At 30.8% G+C, this 17,485-nt stretch overlaps 1 protein-coding gene across 1 annotated transcript in view; it reads right to left on the reverse strand.

The window, feature by feature from the left end:
- sl (small wing phospholipase C gamma 1) overlaps positions 1-17,485 on the reverse strand; it is a 154,401-nt gene that overhangs the window by 92,492 nt on the left and 44,424 nt on the right. Inside the window, exon 8 of the mRNA XM_067289281.1 lies at positions 14,464-14,579. Coding sequence (XP_067145382.1) covers positions 14,464-14,579 — 116 coding nt within the window. The remainder of the gene's footprint in view (positions 1-14,463; positions 14,580-17,485) is intronic.

Raw genomic sequence — 17,485 nt, forward strand, 5'->3', positions numbered from 1 at the left:
TATATTACCTTTGTATTTATTTGTTATCGTTTGTTTGGGTGATTGCTTTGTATGTGGCCCATAGTTCAGTTTGCGTAATGCTACAATGTTTAGCCTGATATATTGTCTTATTGTTGTTGTTTTGAATGCACAGACCAGCTCCACTCCGCACTCTTGCTTAGAGCCATCCGTGTACACTCCACTGAAAATATCTGTTTGTTTCAGGATTATAATCAAAACCTATTTCGTAGCTGTGCGTGTCTGCTGGATGTAATTCGAGGCATACATCATTACTAGTTCTATCAATTTCATATTTTTTAATAATATCAGGTGTCATAGATCGTAGATTGGTTTTATTAACTTTATACTGCAGTATAAAGTTAATAAAACCAATGAACACTTAAAAACAGTGTCAAATCCAAAACTGTACATTTAATAAACACATACACACTATCTTTCGGCGTTAATATATTTTAATTCTCGTGCTCACAAATATTTTCAACATTGATAAATGTCGTCCCGAGGTGAAAATAGAATGTATTTTGTTCTATTTTTACGTAAAATGTTAGCAAATTTAAACGAAACTTAAAGGAAACGTTCTTTATGTTTCGTTTCTATTTTTTATACATCATTTCGCGTCATTGATTTCACTTGCATTGGAAAATAATTTTATAAATTTTCCACCAGTCTGGATTTGTTCCATGGCAGAGTGCTAGGTCAACATCTTAACTGCTCAGCCATCCAGCTTTCAGTTGGTATCAATTAATGACATGATGTCACTTATGAAGTGATTATTTTGGATAATTTCATATATCAATTATTGTCATATTAAATCATTATTAATATTAATATCAATTGACAAAACAAGTTTAAATGATCAACTGATATAAAAATATTAAATGATACATTGAAAACTACTTTGTAAATTGATTTGATACACCTAAAAATGTGAAGTAATATAAAATCAAATAAATACATTATTATTGATAAACAGAACATTTGCCAAATGTACCATTTGATGTCACTCACTAAATGATGTCAGTTAATTGACATCAATTGTATTCAGAATTTAAAAATATGAAAACATTAGAAGATCATTTAATAACAATTCATATCATCTCCATCATTTAACATTGCAATCATTTATCTGATAGAAGAGAAAGGACTAACCATTTGTTACTATTTAATATCAATCGGCATTAACTCGTATCATTTGAAATCGTTTACCATTAGCAAATGACGTCAAATATTTTTACTAGAAAAACTTTCAGCAAGCAGAGCAAATGTGAAAAAAAACTGAATATTGAAAAATGGAGATATGTATGCAAATTGGAATTTCCATGGACACAACTATTACTTAACAAATCACCTATTTTCAAACAATTGAACAGTACATATAGTGATTCATTGACCATAAAAACATTTAAATATAGGATACCAGGAATAATATTACTAACAGTAGTGTCCCCAATGTCTTAAGATTCTTTTTTCAAGAAAATACACAAGAAAAACATTAGGGAGCAGGAGATGTTACACAGAAAATCATTTATGACAAATGCTTCTGAAATTCAGATGTTATTGTTATGTAAAATAAAATATACAGTAATATGAGAAAAATATGAATTTAAACTGAATTATTTTCATAGTTTCATTTATTGCATATTTTTGCCAAAGTCACATGCCCCCAATTGTTTTGACCAGTGTAATTGCAAATTCAGAATTACTGTATTTTATGGCATATAAGACTACCCCATTTCGGCATAGAATAGTTGGGAAAAATTATTTACTGTGGATACCGTACCTTTGGCACGTGTTGCCAAAACTTTACCATATCCCAGTTTGAGAAAGTAAGATTAAAATGCACACTTTTATTTAAGCCATATTTAAGGAAAAAGAGTAATTTAAAAGAAATCATTTACAACTGAAATTTACCATTAAACCAATTGAAAAAATGTGTGCAAAAGCTGTTTAGATACAGCAGAAAATAACAGTGTGTTTAACCGAACTATAACATTTTTATTCGAGATTTGGACTAGGTACACGTTACACGCAAGCTATCGAAAGCCATTTGGGGAATTCGATAGCCTATGGAAAACTGAAACATCACATATAATATACAGGGAAATTTTTTGAGTCTGATTTTTGGATAAAAGTTATGTCTTATATGCTATAAAATATGGTAATTAATTCAGCCTATTGAAAATAATTCTTTAATACGCTAAAATGATTAATAAAATTTATTTATAGTAATAATTACAAATATTTGAAGCTTGCAAAATAATATTTTATTAATAATTTATAATAATTTTTTATATGAAAATAACTTTTGTGGAAATATATATTAAAGTATATTTTCAGATCTCTTTACAATGTTTTTGTTGTAGTTTATACGTTTATTAACTGCTTTACATTTTTAACTGTTAAAACAGCACCCTATTGCATTCAGGCTTCACTTACTACCTAGCACCACCCTTGTTAGCAACTATTGAAATTTTAATGTTTAATTTGGAATGTAAGTTGTACACATTTTTTTAATATAACATTGCAAAATCAAAATGTATCTGTTAGTGTAATATTATAGAAAAATTCAAAATTATCATTTGCAAGTAGGATAGCAAAACATTCACGAAACTCCTACCATCTATTTCTTTTAATTTACTAGATTAATTATTATAAATATGAACAATATCAACCTAAACTCCAGCACTATGTTTAATAAAAAAAGAAACAAAAACATTTAAGATTATTAAAAACTTTTTTATTAAACACATGGTACATTATAGGTTAGTTATTCTTATTTACTGACAATAATCAATTTTGTAATTATTAAGATTGATAGTTGTTGCATCTTAGAATAAAGATCATTAGATGATGGGACAATAAATGATAAAAATCCTATATTTAAAGATTCCAATATTAACAAAATTGCAATATTAAAAAGCAAGTAATGAAAGTATTAATTGTAAAAATAACATTATAAAGTCCTTTAATTTAATAAACCATTCACAAAATATTTTAATGGAGTTATTAATTCAAGAATATGTCCAAAAACTTGTAAGTGATTCTTTAAAACAAAACCTCTGGTTTTTGTCAGAGACAAAGCAGTACAATCCGACAAAAATCCTCGGCTTCTGCTCGGAGTTTTCGATAGAATCGACACGTGGCCGATTCGGACTCGAGAGTAGACCTCGACGTTACATACCGATACGTTAAATATCGATAAATATCATAATTGAAATAGTGATATGTATTGATGTTTAACATTCTCAAATATTAAAAACTAGAAAAGAAATGTATCTTCCATAACTCGGGAAATAATTTATAAAAAAAATATAACAACAAAATCTTTAAATTATATTTAATAGTTTTTCATTACTGTATAAAATTTTTTAACTTGGGAAAAATTTATTCTGTTAATCTGACAGCACGTTGTACTTTAAGAAGTATTTAAGATGGTTTAGGACAGGCATGTGCAACATGCAGCCCAATTGAAGTTTTTCTGTAACTCTCCTATATATTTTGCATTTTGTTATCCATAAAATTAAAAAGAAAAAAATCTTATTGTGCACGAGTGGATTTAGCAAGTAAAAAGCCACGAGTAAACAGACGAGTATGTCCAATATCGGCCGACGACAAATGACCGAAGGTAAGTCCTAAGCCCGCCGATGCAAACTGCTTTAACTCGACTCCGGTCGGACGTTCCGCTCGGATCGGCTCGGTCCACAGTTTTTAAAAAAGGAAAACTGTGCCAAAGCTCCGATCGGTCTGAAGTGTTGCTATACAGCAGGGTGCAAATTAAATTGAATAGCAATTCTGGCAAGTTCTGGCAGTTATATTCAAACATTCTAAGCACACTGAGCACCCACATTTCAAGCAGGTATAAACTTGATTGAAATTCAACAAATGGAATGAAACTGTTCCTGACAAACAGAATGAAATTGACCAATTCATTGTGTGCCAACTCTCTTGATTTATGCCAATCATGTCTGTACAGATACAATTCTGCTCACACCATCATACCTATGCAGAAACATTTGGCAGAGTGTGTGCTACTTTATTAACTGAAGCAGTCTAGTTCAGTTGAATATATAAGACTCAAGTGTTTTCAATAATAACACAAACATATTGTGTATGAGTGAAATCAGCAAAAGCAGATTTCAATTTAACGAGTCAATATATGAGAATGGTAGACCATAAATAAATTCATATGAGTAAATAATGTAAAAGTTTTTTTTATGTGATCATACCAATATTTTATTTTATTTGTTTTTAACTTTGTCAAAAATCATAAATTATTTTCATCATGTCTGAGAAGAAAAGTTAAAGGGGAGAACAAAGTTCCAGAGTGAATGGGAAGATTTGTACTTTATTATTTATAAAATAAATGACAAGGCTGTATGTTTAATTTGTCATGACTCTATTTTAACTTTAAAATCTTACAATTTTAAGAGACATTTTAAACAAAAACATAGTGAAATTAAAATACTTACTGTTGGCAAATGAAAAACTAATGTTTTTATATATAAATTAAAATATAAAAATATATAAATCATATTGGCTTCAAGAGTTGACTCCACCACATACGTAGCAACAACCAATTGGATAACTTGTTCCATTTAATTTGAATTTGTGAAGTTTATTCGTGTATTGTTCTATATCATTAATTAATGTAAACCAGAAGATTATAGCTGAAAGCAATTGAAAACATCTGTTTTTATCAGATATTTCTTAAATTTAACATTTTATAATGCTGGATTTTCTGCTTTGGTAAGTGAACTGTTAATTAATGTTTGAATTTCACTATTAAAAAGTTAAAGACTGAAATTCAGCAGCATGGATTTTTTCAACACCTAGAAAAAAACAGTAAGCAAAGACTGGAATTCAAACAAGAAAGGAAAGGTACACAAAGATACAATGATTTTACACTAATAGCTATTCAGAGAAAAGCACATAAATTCTTCTTCCAAAATGAAATTTCCACGACAGAAAAGCTTATGGTGGTTATAAAGAAGAATGACAAAATGCCAAATATTTGTGAATGAATTGTATTAAATATATTAAAAAATCTTGATTTAAATGCCATAAATGCAAGCATCTATCGACGTCGATCGAATGAAACGATATCCTACGGTGGTGTCGATGCAACCGGAGAGATATTTGGCATTATCGTTCCGAAGGTAGGTCTATTTGTTACATGGACGAAATTTTGATAAATTATGACCATATTAAGGAAAAGGTTTGGCAAGATACCACCATAAAATCTAATAAACAAGCTTTATGAGTGGCTTTTCTACTGGTTTGAAAATTTCTTTTGGAAAGAGTCAAGGCTAATAATTACAAATACTGGTAACAGAAAGGTTTTGTTTCCAATGCATGGCATGTTTTCAAGCCATGAGATCTGTAGGTGCTTATCACAAAAAAGTGAATGGCCCACATTACAAATTGGTTTGTCAACAAATTATTACCAAATATTGGGCCAAAGAACATTATCATTTTATATAAGGCTCCATACCATACCGATTGCACGGAAAATATCCCGACAACATCTATCAAGAAATCAGACGGTCAAATCTGGCCAACAGAAGAACAGATTCCGTAGAACTCTGATGCCAAAGTCTGAATTATTATCTGTGGTTTCCAATGTTTGCAGCAGATATGATTTGTATCATATTGATAACACAGTCCTTCAACACAAGCAGACAATTCTTTGTCTGACTCCATATCGCTGAAATTCAAAGTCAATCAAAATGATTGGAGCCAAATCAAAGGATCTGTTGCCAGTGAAAATTGCATTTTCAAAGTTGACAAAGTAGAATAGCTTGCAGTAGTCAGAATTAATCATGCCACAGCCACACATCAGTGAAACTGCATCCAGCACTTAATAAAAGAAGAAAACAACATGTAGGAACAAAATGGCATCAAAGTGGTAGAAAATTCTGCTGAACACTTAGAAATCTATTTATAATACTTCTGATTAAGTATTAGAATCTTCAAAATAGTGTACAATTCCAAAATCTTCAAAATATACAATTCCACTAAGGTTATCATCTAAGTAAGGAGACTCAGATGACAACCTTAGTGGAATTGTACATTCTTGAATGTAGAAAACAGTTCTTTTTAAGAGCAATAAAAAACAAATATTTCTTAAACCAAAAATACATCATAAATTTAAAAAAAACTAAAAAACATATTTTTCAAATCCCAATTTGGACAGCCATATTTTTTGACTGTCTGAATAGAATTAAACAAACAAGAATATCATCCAATATATATTATTACCACTCTTAATGTAAATGCATTTTGGGCTTTAGCTTCTCTTCGGTACATGATACAATAAACTTAATAATACACACTTTACATTTAACAAAAATAATAACATTTCCATAAATAACATTTTTTTTCTGTAATCAGTGTGAACATTGCAATCAATAAACACTGATCTTGTTTAAAAGAAATTATACAAACAATTTAAGGTATGCCAGTTAATAATTTACACTAAACTGACAACGAATGTGACCGACGTTTACAAAGCATCCCCCCATTTTTTTATTACATTTAGCCCAATTTAAAATACTATATCACCGCAATTTGCATTAACTAACATATTGTTATTTAAAATTATATTATTTTTATGTTTTATAATTTCAAAATGTTCTATAAATTTTCTTTATTAAATATCCATTTCTTTATATAATATTTTAATGTTCTGTTTATCGATATCGCGACGGCTTTCTTCGACGTGTAAATGTAGGGTGAATTTTCACGTTTAAGTTTTATTGCTGCTTTATGCTCTTTCAGCCTACATTCAAAAAGTCTTCCCTTTCCCCCATATATACTTTTTGTTTTTTCTCAAACAAGGAATCCTGTAGACCACCCCATGACTTTGCCTACATTTTTTATATTACTTCTTTCTCTTTCATTAATATTACTATATATTTTATTATTAAGGCTAGGAACAAAATGATATTATTCAATAGATTACTCTGTAAAAAATCAAAAACTTTTTTAACATATGGGAATGATATGCAAGCCTTATCCTCTTTATTATTCTTGTTTTAAACCTGTTATTAAAGAACTTCTGAAGCTAAATTTCTATCAATCTTTTTGACTAATTATTTAATAAATATATCTTTTTTAATCTATCCTGTAATTCAGTTACTCTGCTCCATATTTTTTGTATTTCTACCATAAAGCAGTTCTTTTTAATACCTACCGGACAATATGACTTATAATTTTTTTAATATTGCAAGGTTTTTCATATTTTGTGAAAATGAACCTCCGACTTATCCCTATTAATTTTAATATCTAAATAATTAATTTTATTATTAAATTCCTTTTTCATCCCAAACCGAATACACTTATTAATTTTATTTACTTCGTTAAGTAAAAAGATTCTTCTACTTTATTTTTATCAAAACCCAATAACATGTTGTCCACATATCTTGTTAAAAGAAATTAAATGGGTAAAATTATTTTTTTATCTATCTTAATCATAGCTAATAACTGACAAAAACAATTTTAACTTCACGCCGGGATTGTCATATGGGAAAGCTATCACACCTAATGATATTAAAAACATATTATTAAAAATTTCGAGTACTTTCGAAGACGTACGGCATTCGTCGTCGGGCAAAAATCAAACACAGATTTTAAATTTAAAAATAGAACATAAATTCAACATTTCTTTTTTAAATTAAATAAAGGCATGAGGCTGGAATATCAAATATTCAATAAAAATAACAAAATTTTTATTTGTTTTAAGGCAAACCTTGTTACAGGGAGTTATTTTTATAACAATATTTAAGTGTTACATATAGTATTTAACCATTATTCATATGTACAGTACATTTCTTTAAATACAATAGTAGTATTACAAATTTTACATAATAATATGACAATAATTACTTACAATTAATTAATATATTTTGATTAATAAGGAACATAGATAACAAAATTCTCAATTAGTTCCATTTCATTTTAGCACATTAGTAATTTGAATAAAAAAGTTGTTACTTTATACATTTGGTTTATTGTTAGGTAACCTAGCCTAGTTCTGTAATTTTGGTTTCGATTCTTGTTTATTATTTCGATAATTTCGTATTTTTGACGGTATTTAAACAGACCGTCGCAGTCCTTTAATAAACGAATCACGGAATTATCTCTGGAATTGCACCAATAACAATGTTCATTAGTAAAATCTATATAAGTATTGTTGATGAATAGCAAATATTTGTTGAGTGTGATTTGAAGTAATAGTCTTTTGATGTTTGTATTTGTTTTGGAGGTTATAATGTTCGAGTTTGTAGGTATGTTTAGGGTACTTAGATACCGAGGATGGTAAACCAAGTTCATTAATGAATTCTGATCCTTTATTATTGGTTGTGACAAGGCTAATTCGATCATTAGTGTATAACCGTATTGCCAATTGGTCTCTGAATTGTTAAATATTTCACTTGAAATTTCAAATGTTTGAAGTAGTTTATTAAACTTATATTGCCATAAGTTTTTATTAAAACTTGAGTCGTCGATTTGATTTAGCGTACTTTGATGTAAAAATTTTATATTATCGTCATTGGTATTACAACTATACTTCTTCCTGTAGACTGGATGAAACTTAATTCTTTCTTACACGAAAAACCTTGACGATCCAGTGTTTTTATATACAACTGCTAACGTTTTCAACCCCTTCGGGGTCTTCATCAGGCACAGCACAAAGGTAGTTTCAAATGCCCGTGAATGGAACCAAGAAACCAAAGCGAGTTCTATTCCAATTTTTGAAATCAAAGAAATTGGAAGATAAAAATGGAACATTATGCACGAGCTATTATCTATTATCTACGCCTGCGTACTATTTACGTTCACCGCTCTTTAAATTTAAAACAATTAATGCAATATTAAGTTATTTGTGGGTGTGGGATTCCCTCATAGCAAAATTTCCATGCTTGCGAGATGTTGATTGCATCCTTGTAGTTGATGCACGTGTTGTGCAAACCCGCTTTATATATCTCTAGGGTCTCCAGCGTTCTGAGTTGGTCCGTGTGTTGTGACATTCTGATTATACGGGCGTTTTTGAGGTCGGCAGTGATTCCCTGCTGTGTGGCATACGTTGCCAGTGTGGTAGATAGTTTATTATTGGCAATGTCGTACCTGTGCTCTCGGAGTCGCTGATGGAGGGAGCGTTTGGTCGAACCCACGTAGACCAGACTTCTATTAAATCTGTCATCCCGCAGGGGAACCTCATATACGCCCGGTGCGTGTTTCATGTCCAAATTGTCCTTCCCATTTCGAAGTAAGCTGTAAACTGATCGCGGTCTCCTGTAAGTTATTTTATTTCGGGTGCTGGATGCGATTTCTCTGTATATCGCATCTAAATGGTGGTTGTACTCAACTATTTTTCTTGCACTAATATCTGCGGATCTTACCCCGGCTTGTAGGTTGTTACGAGTATTTCCCCGTGCGTACTTGCGTGCCATGTTGTACACTATTTTTCTATCATAACCGTGTTGAGATGCCACTTCCTGGATACGGCCTAGCTCGGCCACTGTGTCTTCATACTTCGAGTTGTGCGTGAATGCGCGCTTAATTAGTGCCCTAAAAGCCGCTATCTTATACGAATATGGATCCTCCGAGGAAGCTGGGATGAACAGAGGTACATGGCATTGTTTGTAAAATACTTTATGAGTGATTTTATTATCCCTTATTTGAATGTCCAAGTCGAGGAAATGTGCGAAGGTGTTGCTTTTTTGTTCCAATTTAACGCTTAGCCCATACCCGTTGGTGTTCATTGCATTGATAAACTCATTTATGTCTGGTTCTGCCTTCCATATGATAAGGATGTCATCTACATACCTCCTGTAGAGGAGGATGTTGGTAAGGAATGACGGGATTATTTGTTGTTCAAGTCTCCTGATCACTAGCTCGCATAAGTCACCCGATAGTGGGCTACCCATGGGGACACCTCGTTTTTGTACGTATGTTTTGTTATTAAACCGGAAAAAGGATGAGTAACAGAGGATATGCGCCAATTCTAGTATCTGTTTGCGGTGTGTATAGGCGTGTGGTCGGGCGAGTAATATAAAGCGGGTTTGCACAACACGTGCATCAACTACAAGGATGCAATCAACATCTCGCAAGCATGGAAATTTTGCTATGAGGGAATCCCACACCCACAAATAACTTAATATTGCATTAATTGTTTTAAATTTAAAGAGCGGTGAACGTAAATAGTACGCAGGCGTAGATAATAGATAATAGCTCGTGCATAATGTTCCATTTTTATCTTCCAATTTCTTTGATTTCAAAAATTGGAATAGAACTCGCTTTGGTTTCTTGGTTCCATTCACGGGCATTTGAAACTACCTTTGTGCTGTGCCTGATGAAGACCCCGAAGGGGTTGAAAACGTTAGCAGTTGTATATAAAAACACTGGATTGTCAAGGTTTTTCGTGTAAGAAAGAGTCATTGGTATTTTTTAATCTGTAGTAAAACCTAATTAATCTCTTCAGGAAAAAATAATTGATATCTGTTTCAACTCTTATTGCATAACCTGGGACTGATCTTTCAATTTTAAACAATTTTCGTAAATAGGTAATATGAAATTTTTCCAAGTCGTATAGCAAATCAAGTGCCCATATTGGGCTTGCATAGAAAATTGAAGGGATTATTAATGTATTAAATATTTTGACCTGTTGTTTTAAATTCGTAATTTTTAGTGTTGCACATAAATAGATAGCATTGTCGGTAAGTAAATTAATTTTAGTAGTAAGCTGTTTCGAATGTAGATGAAAATTACAGCTCAGTTAATGGTTATTCTTAAATATTTTATGTTATTTACTAATACAAGTGGTTGCCCATTTAAGAAAAAGGATTTCTCTTGGTTTGATAATTTAATATTATTTCTAAATATGAGTATTTTTGACTTTGATGCATTAATTGACAAGTATAAAGAATTTTTTGTTGCTTAAATACTATGTAGTGTAATAAATTTGAACACTTGGCATTCTTTCATCTTTATTTTAGTTCGGTTGATATGCGTTTTAAATTATATGTTTCGGGCGTAACGTGCCCCTCTTTGGCCTATCGACTGAATTAAAATAAAGATGAAAGAATGCCAAGTGTTCGAATTTATTACACTACATAGTGTTTAAGTAACAAAGAAGAATTATGACACGGTTTCGGATTATCAAAAGTATAAAGAATTCAGATAGTTGTTTACTACGCGAAGTTTACATTGTAAAGTTACTCGTGTTGGGGCTAATAGTACCAGATCATCGGCATAGAGAATATAATGGTACGTTCGTCCAAAAATATTAATTCCTTTGTTATCACTTAAAAGATATTCGATAAAAATTAGAAGAGTCTAATAAAAGTAAGATACATGCAAAATTATCGACAAAGATATAAATTCCCAAGTATTTTTGCCTGATGACAAAGACTGTATGTCTTCTAAAATACTCACAATTTTTAATAAATACAATGGGTGATCAGTTAACAAATAAATCAGATAATGAACACTTCCGTGAAAGATTTTTATGTTCAGACAACAAACACATGTTCGGATAATGAACACCTTACAGAACAAACACAAGAAGAAGCGACGTAACATAATGAATACCGATTGGTCTTCCCTCGTCTTCGGGCAACAATTCAAAACTTTTCGGAGTGCGAGATACGTCGACGTCGACATTGACGCTCAATCCGGTATATACTGATCGGATAGTATTCCTCAAGACTTTGAAACTCTCCCTTGTAATTCCAACCTTTTATTTTTCTGAGAGAAACAATTCTTTTATAGTATTTGCAAGATTGTCAGGTGAATACTTGTTAAGTTTTGTGTCTTTTTTTTTCAAAAGATGAGAGTATAATAGCAAAAGTAGAGAACATTGAAGAGCACATAATGGAACCCGAAACGGATCTGATGACAGAAGAATGCCAAGAAACTCAGCGAGATATATTTTCTTTTGAAAAAGAGGAGTAATGCCGATATTTGGTGGCACCATCTGTTGTGATATCTTGTTTAAAAAACTTTTTATATTTTTAACTATTATAAAATGGCAAAAAAATTAATTTCGAGAGGAGAGATAAGTTTTATAATAAACTGTAAATGGTAATAATAAGTAAAATCATCATTAAGACCAACTCTACTGGACATACACAGGATCCCCTTTATTCCCCCATTCCCTTGGCCTTTAATTACTAAAATTTAACATTAATTTTCTTATAAACAAACCTCCCTGAAAAATTTGAGAAATTTTTAACAAAAAGTACCTTCAAAGAGAGTGAACAAAATTGTCCCCCCCACACACACAAATATCCATACATACAGAAATTAGCCCCTCCCCAAGTTTCTTTTGCATTTCTCAATGTTATAAGTCCAAAAATGCAAAATTCTTCAGGGGTCATTTTCCAATCAATTGCCATACTTTTCTTCTGTTATATATAACAGCTGAGAAAGTAAAAATGCTCCAAGTTAAACAAAAAAAGTGTTGTGAAAGTCCACTATTGGACAACATTGATTACTCTGAGTTTTTAATCTAACCTTATATATAGGGGTTATTAAACATGTATTAAAATATAAAATTTTACTCTTTCCTTTAATCAATATTTTCTTATCTTTATATAAATAGTTACATTAAGTATGGTAATAAAATACAATAGATGATATTCTCGTCTACGTTGACCTTGTCGGTCAAAAGAAATTTGGCTGTTCACGTTGGGATTTGAAAAATACATTTTTTAGTTTTCTAAATTTACAATGTTTTCTGGTTTAATTAATGTTATAACCCGATCCATAATAGGGAGATTCAGAAATATTTCTCTTAAATATTACATGTAGACAAATTCTCATAAATATACTACATATACATGCAAAATACTGTATTTTCACAGATTGACTGGCAAGCCACATAGAATCAAGGGAGATAATCATGCAGGAATTGCAGCAGGGTTACTGGCATGTCAGTTAAACTGTGATTAAAGAATAAAATTAACCACATAACAAAACTAGTTAAATAAATGTTAAAGAAAACACTCTTTCCAGTACAATAAAATAATAGCATTGTAATTTGACCTACTTAAAATCAGGAAAAGCTTTTGTCTATAGGACAATAAAATAATTAATGGTTTATTGACATCAGTAGTAATAGAATGTCATTATGGGCTGCACTGATAACCTCACCCCAACTCTACTCCGACCTTAAAAATAATGCCTTCCTCTCAAATTTCACACAAAGTTCAGATAATTTACAGGAAGTTTCTGAGATTTGATATGTTTATTTTTGCATTTTTGGATCAAATTACAATAAAATACATATAAAAAAATACACTTTTGGCATTCTATGATTCTTATACATTGTTAGAAAGAAGACAAAATGCAGAAATTAAACACAATCATAGTTTCATAATGACACTTTCACAGTTTTAGAATAAGAATGCGTTCATTTTTTTTCATGTACACTCTAGAAAGAAATGTATAACCTCACATAAACCAGTATGCCAACATTCCCAAAGATAACCGGCATGCTGGTTTTCACCATACAGAAATATCTGATTTTACGGTCTCCCAAATAGACCGACGTGCCAGACGATCCGTAAAAACACAATAAATATTACACGTAGTAAAGTAAATTAAAAGATGTCATTTCTAATGTTGTATATTTTGTTACATGTTACATTTCACTTAAAACAAAAACATCTCTGACATAAATCATCCAAGAATATTGTCAGAAAAGAGATCATGTTTTGATAGATGCCCGTACAGAGAATGAAGGCAGAGTAATACATTAATTGTTAGCAGGACAGTTTCTGCGATACCGCTACTGCCGTAGACTTTCCAATATACGGTTAGGTTTGCCGCAGATATAACTAGTTACTTAGGGCATTTTCTATCGAAGATCTCGAATAATAAATAATTATGCCACTATCTTTGTTTAATTTGTATATATATTTTGTTTAATATGATAATAATTTATTCCTTTTGCATTTCAATCAATTTTAAACTCTTACAATTTACATTAGTAATGGGTAATTTAGATTTATTCTTCAAATCAACTTGCCTAATATGATAAAAATAAGTTCAAAATCATTTCCAAGTTTCAAGTTTTTGGATGCAATCATGAATAAATAACTGCGTTAAAGCACTTTATGATTAGTTAAATATTACTTACTTTTTGTTATTGAAATTCTGCTATTACTGTGATCTTAAAAATCACATAGTGTGTAGAAAAACCATCATATACTTTGATAAAAATCCTAAATTTGATCAAAAGTTTTGAAAAGAATTTTATTTAAAAATCACATAATTGTACAAAATATAAATTTTTGAGAAACACCAACTTCAAATAAGAGATTTACTATTATCACCAAAAGAATATTCTACTAATCATTAACAACAATTACAGTCAAAAGATACTTCCAAGAGAAAACTTTAATCTACAGAAAAATCTCACACAAGACAATAATTAATTAATGTTATCTTTTGACTTACGTGTTATGTGAAGATGCTATCCAATAATGAGTGAGTGGACGAGTCATATCTTGATTAACTTTATCATTTCTATTGTCCCAAACTTCGTTTTGCTTGGAAAACAAAAAATCTAAAAACTAGAAATGAACGTATTTTTAAATTTTAAGTATGATATTGTATTTTAAAAAATAATTCAACAAAAGCATTTTGTTAAATATACACATGGATTTATAAATACAAATTTGAATCCATTTGATAAAAATTTGTAAATTGATATCAAAATTCAAAAATAAAAAGTTTTTATTTTACACGTAATGAAGATAACTTGGCTCCAAACAATAAAATCTGAATAAATATTAAATTAATTTTGTGAACAATAGTTATAATACTTTAAATGAAAATGATATTTGTATTATACACCTCAAAGCCTGTTACCGGTGTGCAATTAACATCAAAAACAAAAAAATAAATTCACAAGGGAAAGGACATTCTTAACCGGGATAGACTCCCGGGAGTCTACGACATCCCAATAAAAGATCACGGATGCGATAGGGAGCTCATTTACGTTGGCTCTACGAAGCACTCCTCGGGGATTAGAATAAAAGAGCACGTCGCGGACGTACGACACGCCGGGACCACCACGGCTCTGGCCATTTACGCCAGTGATCCCGAGATAGAGCCGAATTTTAACCGGACGAGAATCGTCCTCGCCACACCGTACACCGAACATCTGAAGTGGTTGGAAGCCTTATATATCTATAAACTAAGCAACACCTTCATCAACCACAAAGAGGAATTAAATCTGTCCGTAGAATGGCAAGTGCTAGTGGACAAAGGTCTATAAATTCTCGTCGATTGCTACATATATAGTGCGCGTGCCTAGTAAAATTTCGTCGGGTAACACGTATTTGAATTTCGAATAATATTCGTACTTAATGACATTCTAACGGAAATTCGTCGCCGCCCGAAGAAGAACCGTCGAAGGTTCGAAAACGTTCGTGGAATTTATTTTTTCGTTTTTGATGTCGATTGCACACCGGTAACGGGCTTTGAGGTACGTAACCGATTACGCTCCGACGTCGAAAAAGCGAAGTTACGACGATATTTGTAACGACCAATTCCGTCATTTTAATTTAAAAAAGTAAAATTCAATTGTTTTAATATATGTAGAACAAAATTCATCCTGTTAAGACTTTTTGCCATCAGATAATATATACCAAATAGCAAAAGGAAAGAAACACTGCATTAGTTTAGAAATAAGTTAAAACATCATTTCTAAAATGTTACATTTACGGACCTATCGGGTCGAAGTGCGTTCGGCTCGCCGGACTCCATTCGTAACATTTTGCCATTCTTATTTATATTCGAGTTTGAACTACAGAATAAGATAAAAAAATAGTAGTATGCTAGACTGATTTTTATATGATTTTTAAATTTGCATTCTTGTCAGTTAAACCAACTGCCTATGGGAAAATTGTTTACTACTACTACAAGGCTAACCTAAAATTACGAACGATCAATTTTTAAATCCAACAGAAACCAAATTTAATTCAGAAGAATTATTTACTGATAGGTATATCCCTATTGAATATCACAGATCTTAAATTTTAGGAACAATGTTTCTTACATAAACTTGTCATTGTAACTTCACAATATATATGTAAATTTACACAAAAACTAGTTTTTAATTTAACATTAGATTTATGTAATTAATCTTTTATTTTTAATAAAAAACATTATATTATTAATCTTTCAGCAAATAATGATCCTATATTTGGTCTGTCTTGAAAATTCTGTAAATTACCAAAACAGACTGAATGTAATATCAATTTTTTGCAAACAAACCAATTGTATGAGTTTTTACTAAAAAAAAGCATTGAACTAACTGTAAATCTTGCAAGAGACATGAAAAAGTTTTAAAAAGACAAATAACTCAACCAGTATAAACAATTTATAATTTTTGATGTTGGAAATTTTACATTAACAAATATATTCTTACAGGAAAAATATTTCTATGTTATTTTAAAAAAGCCATATAATGAAACAGAATATGTAATAATTTAATATCTGAATACAATAATAATTGGTTGATTTGTTATGCAAATCAATCTCTTAATTCATAAACTCAAAAATATACATTATAATAATTATTTCTTTGATTATTTCACTTTGAATCGAAGATAGCCGGAAAATGAAAAGAAATCCACTTCTATTAAAAGAACGATAATTCTATTGGAAATATTCATTTATTTATTTTATAAAATCAATAGAAATCAAAAAATATTTCTACTAATATTTTAGTAGCAAGACTTAATAACAGGAAGTCAACACTTTAAATTTTCATACTTTAAGAAATAAATTTTTTGATATCAGATTATAATAAAATTTTTAAATAAATTCAATCATTAATATAATCGTGAAACTAAAATTTATGTTTCTCTTCAGATCCTATAATTTTAAAATTAATTTTGAATTTATATAATAAAAAATGCTAGACAAAATCAAAAATTATAAAATTAAAAATGTAATAATACAAAATTATCTCCGGATTTTTTATCGGGCTATATTAAGGCTAATCGATATGAGGCAATTTGGCTAAAGGTAGAGGTTAAGTTACTGTCTCGTGGTAAATTTAAAAATTGTCGATAAACTAGTTTTTAATTTTAATTTACGATACTCTGGAAGAAAAGAATCGGCCAGTAGCCTGACTCGAACCCACGGCTTCCGTTTGCCGTGCAGTTGTTTTTGGCTTTCATGCACTGTATGGCAAGCAGGATTTCCAGAACTATTAATTAATTAATTAATTTATTTATTTATTTGTAGCCCACGAGTGGCCAAGTGATTCCTTCACCAAACGCCGGGAGTTCGGTCGAAGGTTTGCGCCTCGCCGGAACGGACCGGCCGTGTGGAGTTTTCCGGAACTTCTCCACGTCTGTATTGCCCGAATAGGGGCCGGTTACCCTTAAAAGACCTCCCGGAAGGCATTTCCCCCTTGCGTACTATCGCGTACTCGGAGTAGGTAACGGGGAACCACTACGGTACT

This window comes from Centruroides vittatus, unplaced genomic scaffold (genome assembly GCF_030686945.1).
Source record: "Centruroides vittatus isolate TY-2023 unplaced genomic scaffold, ASM3068694v2 contig_1343, whole genome shotgun sequence".
NCBI classification, from domain to species: domain Eukaryota; kingdom Metazoa; phylum Arthropoda; class Arachnida; order Scorpiones; family Buthidae; genus Centruroides; species Centruroides vittatus.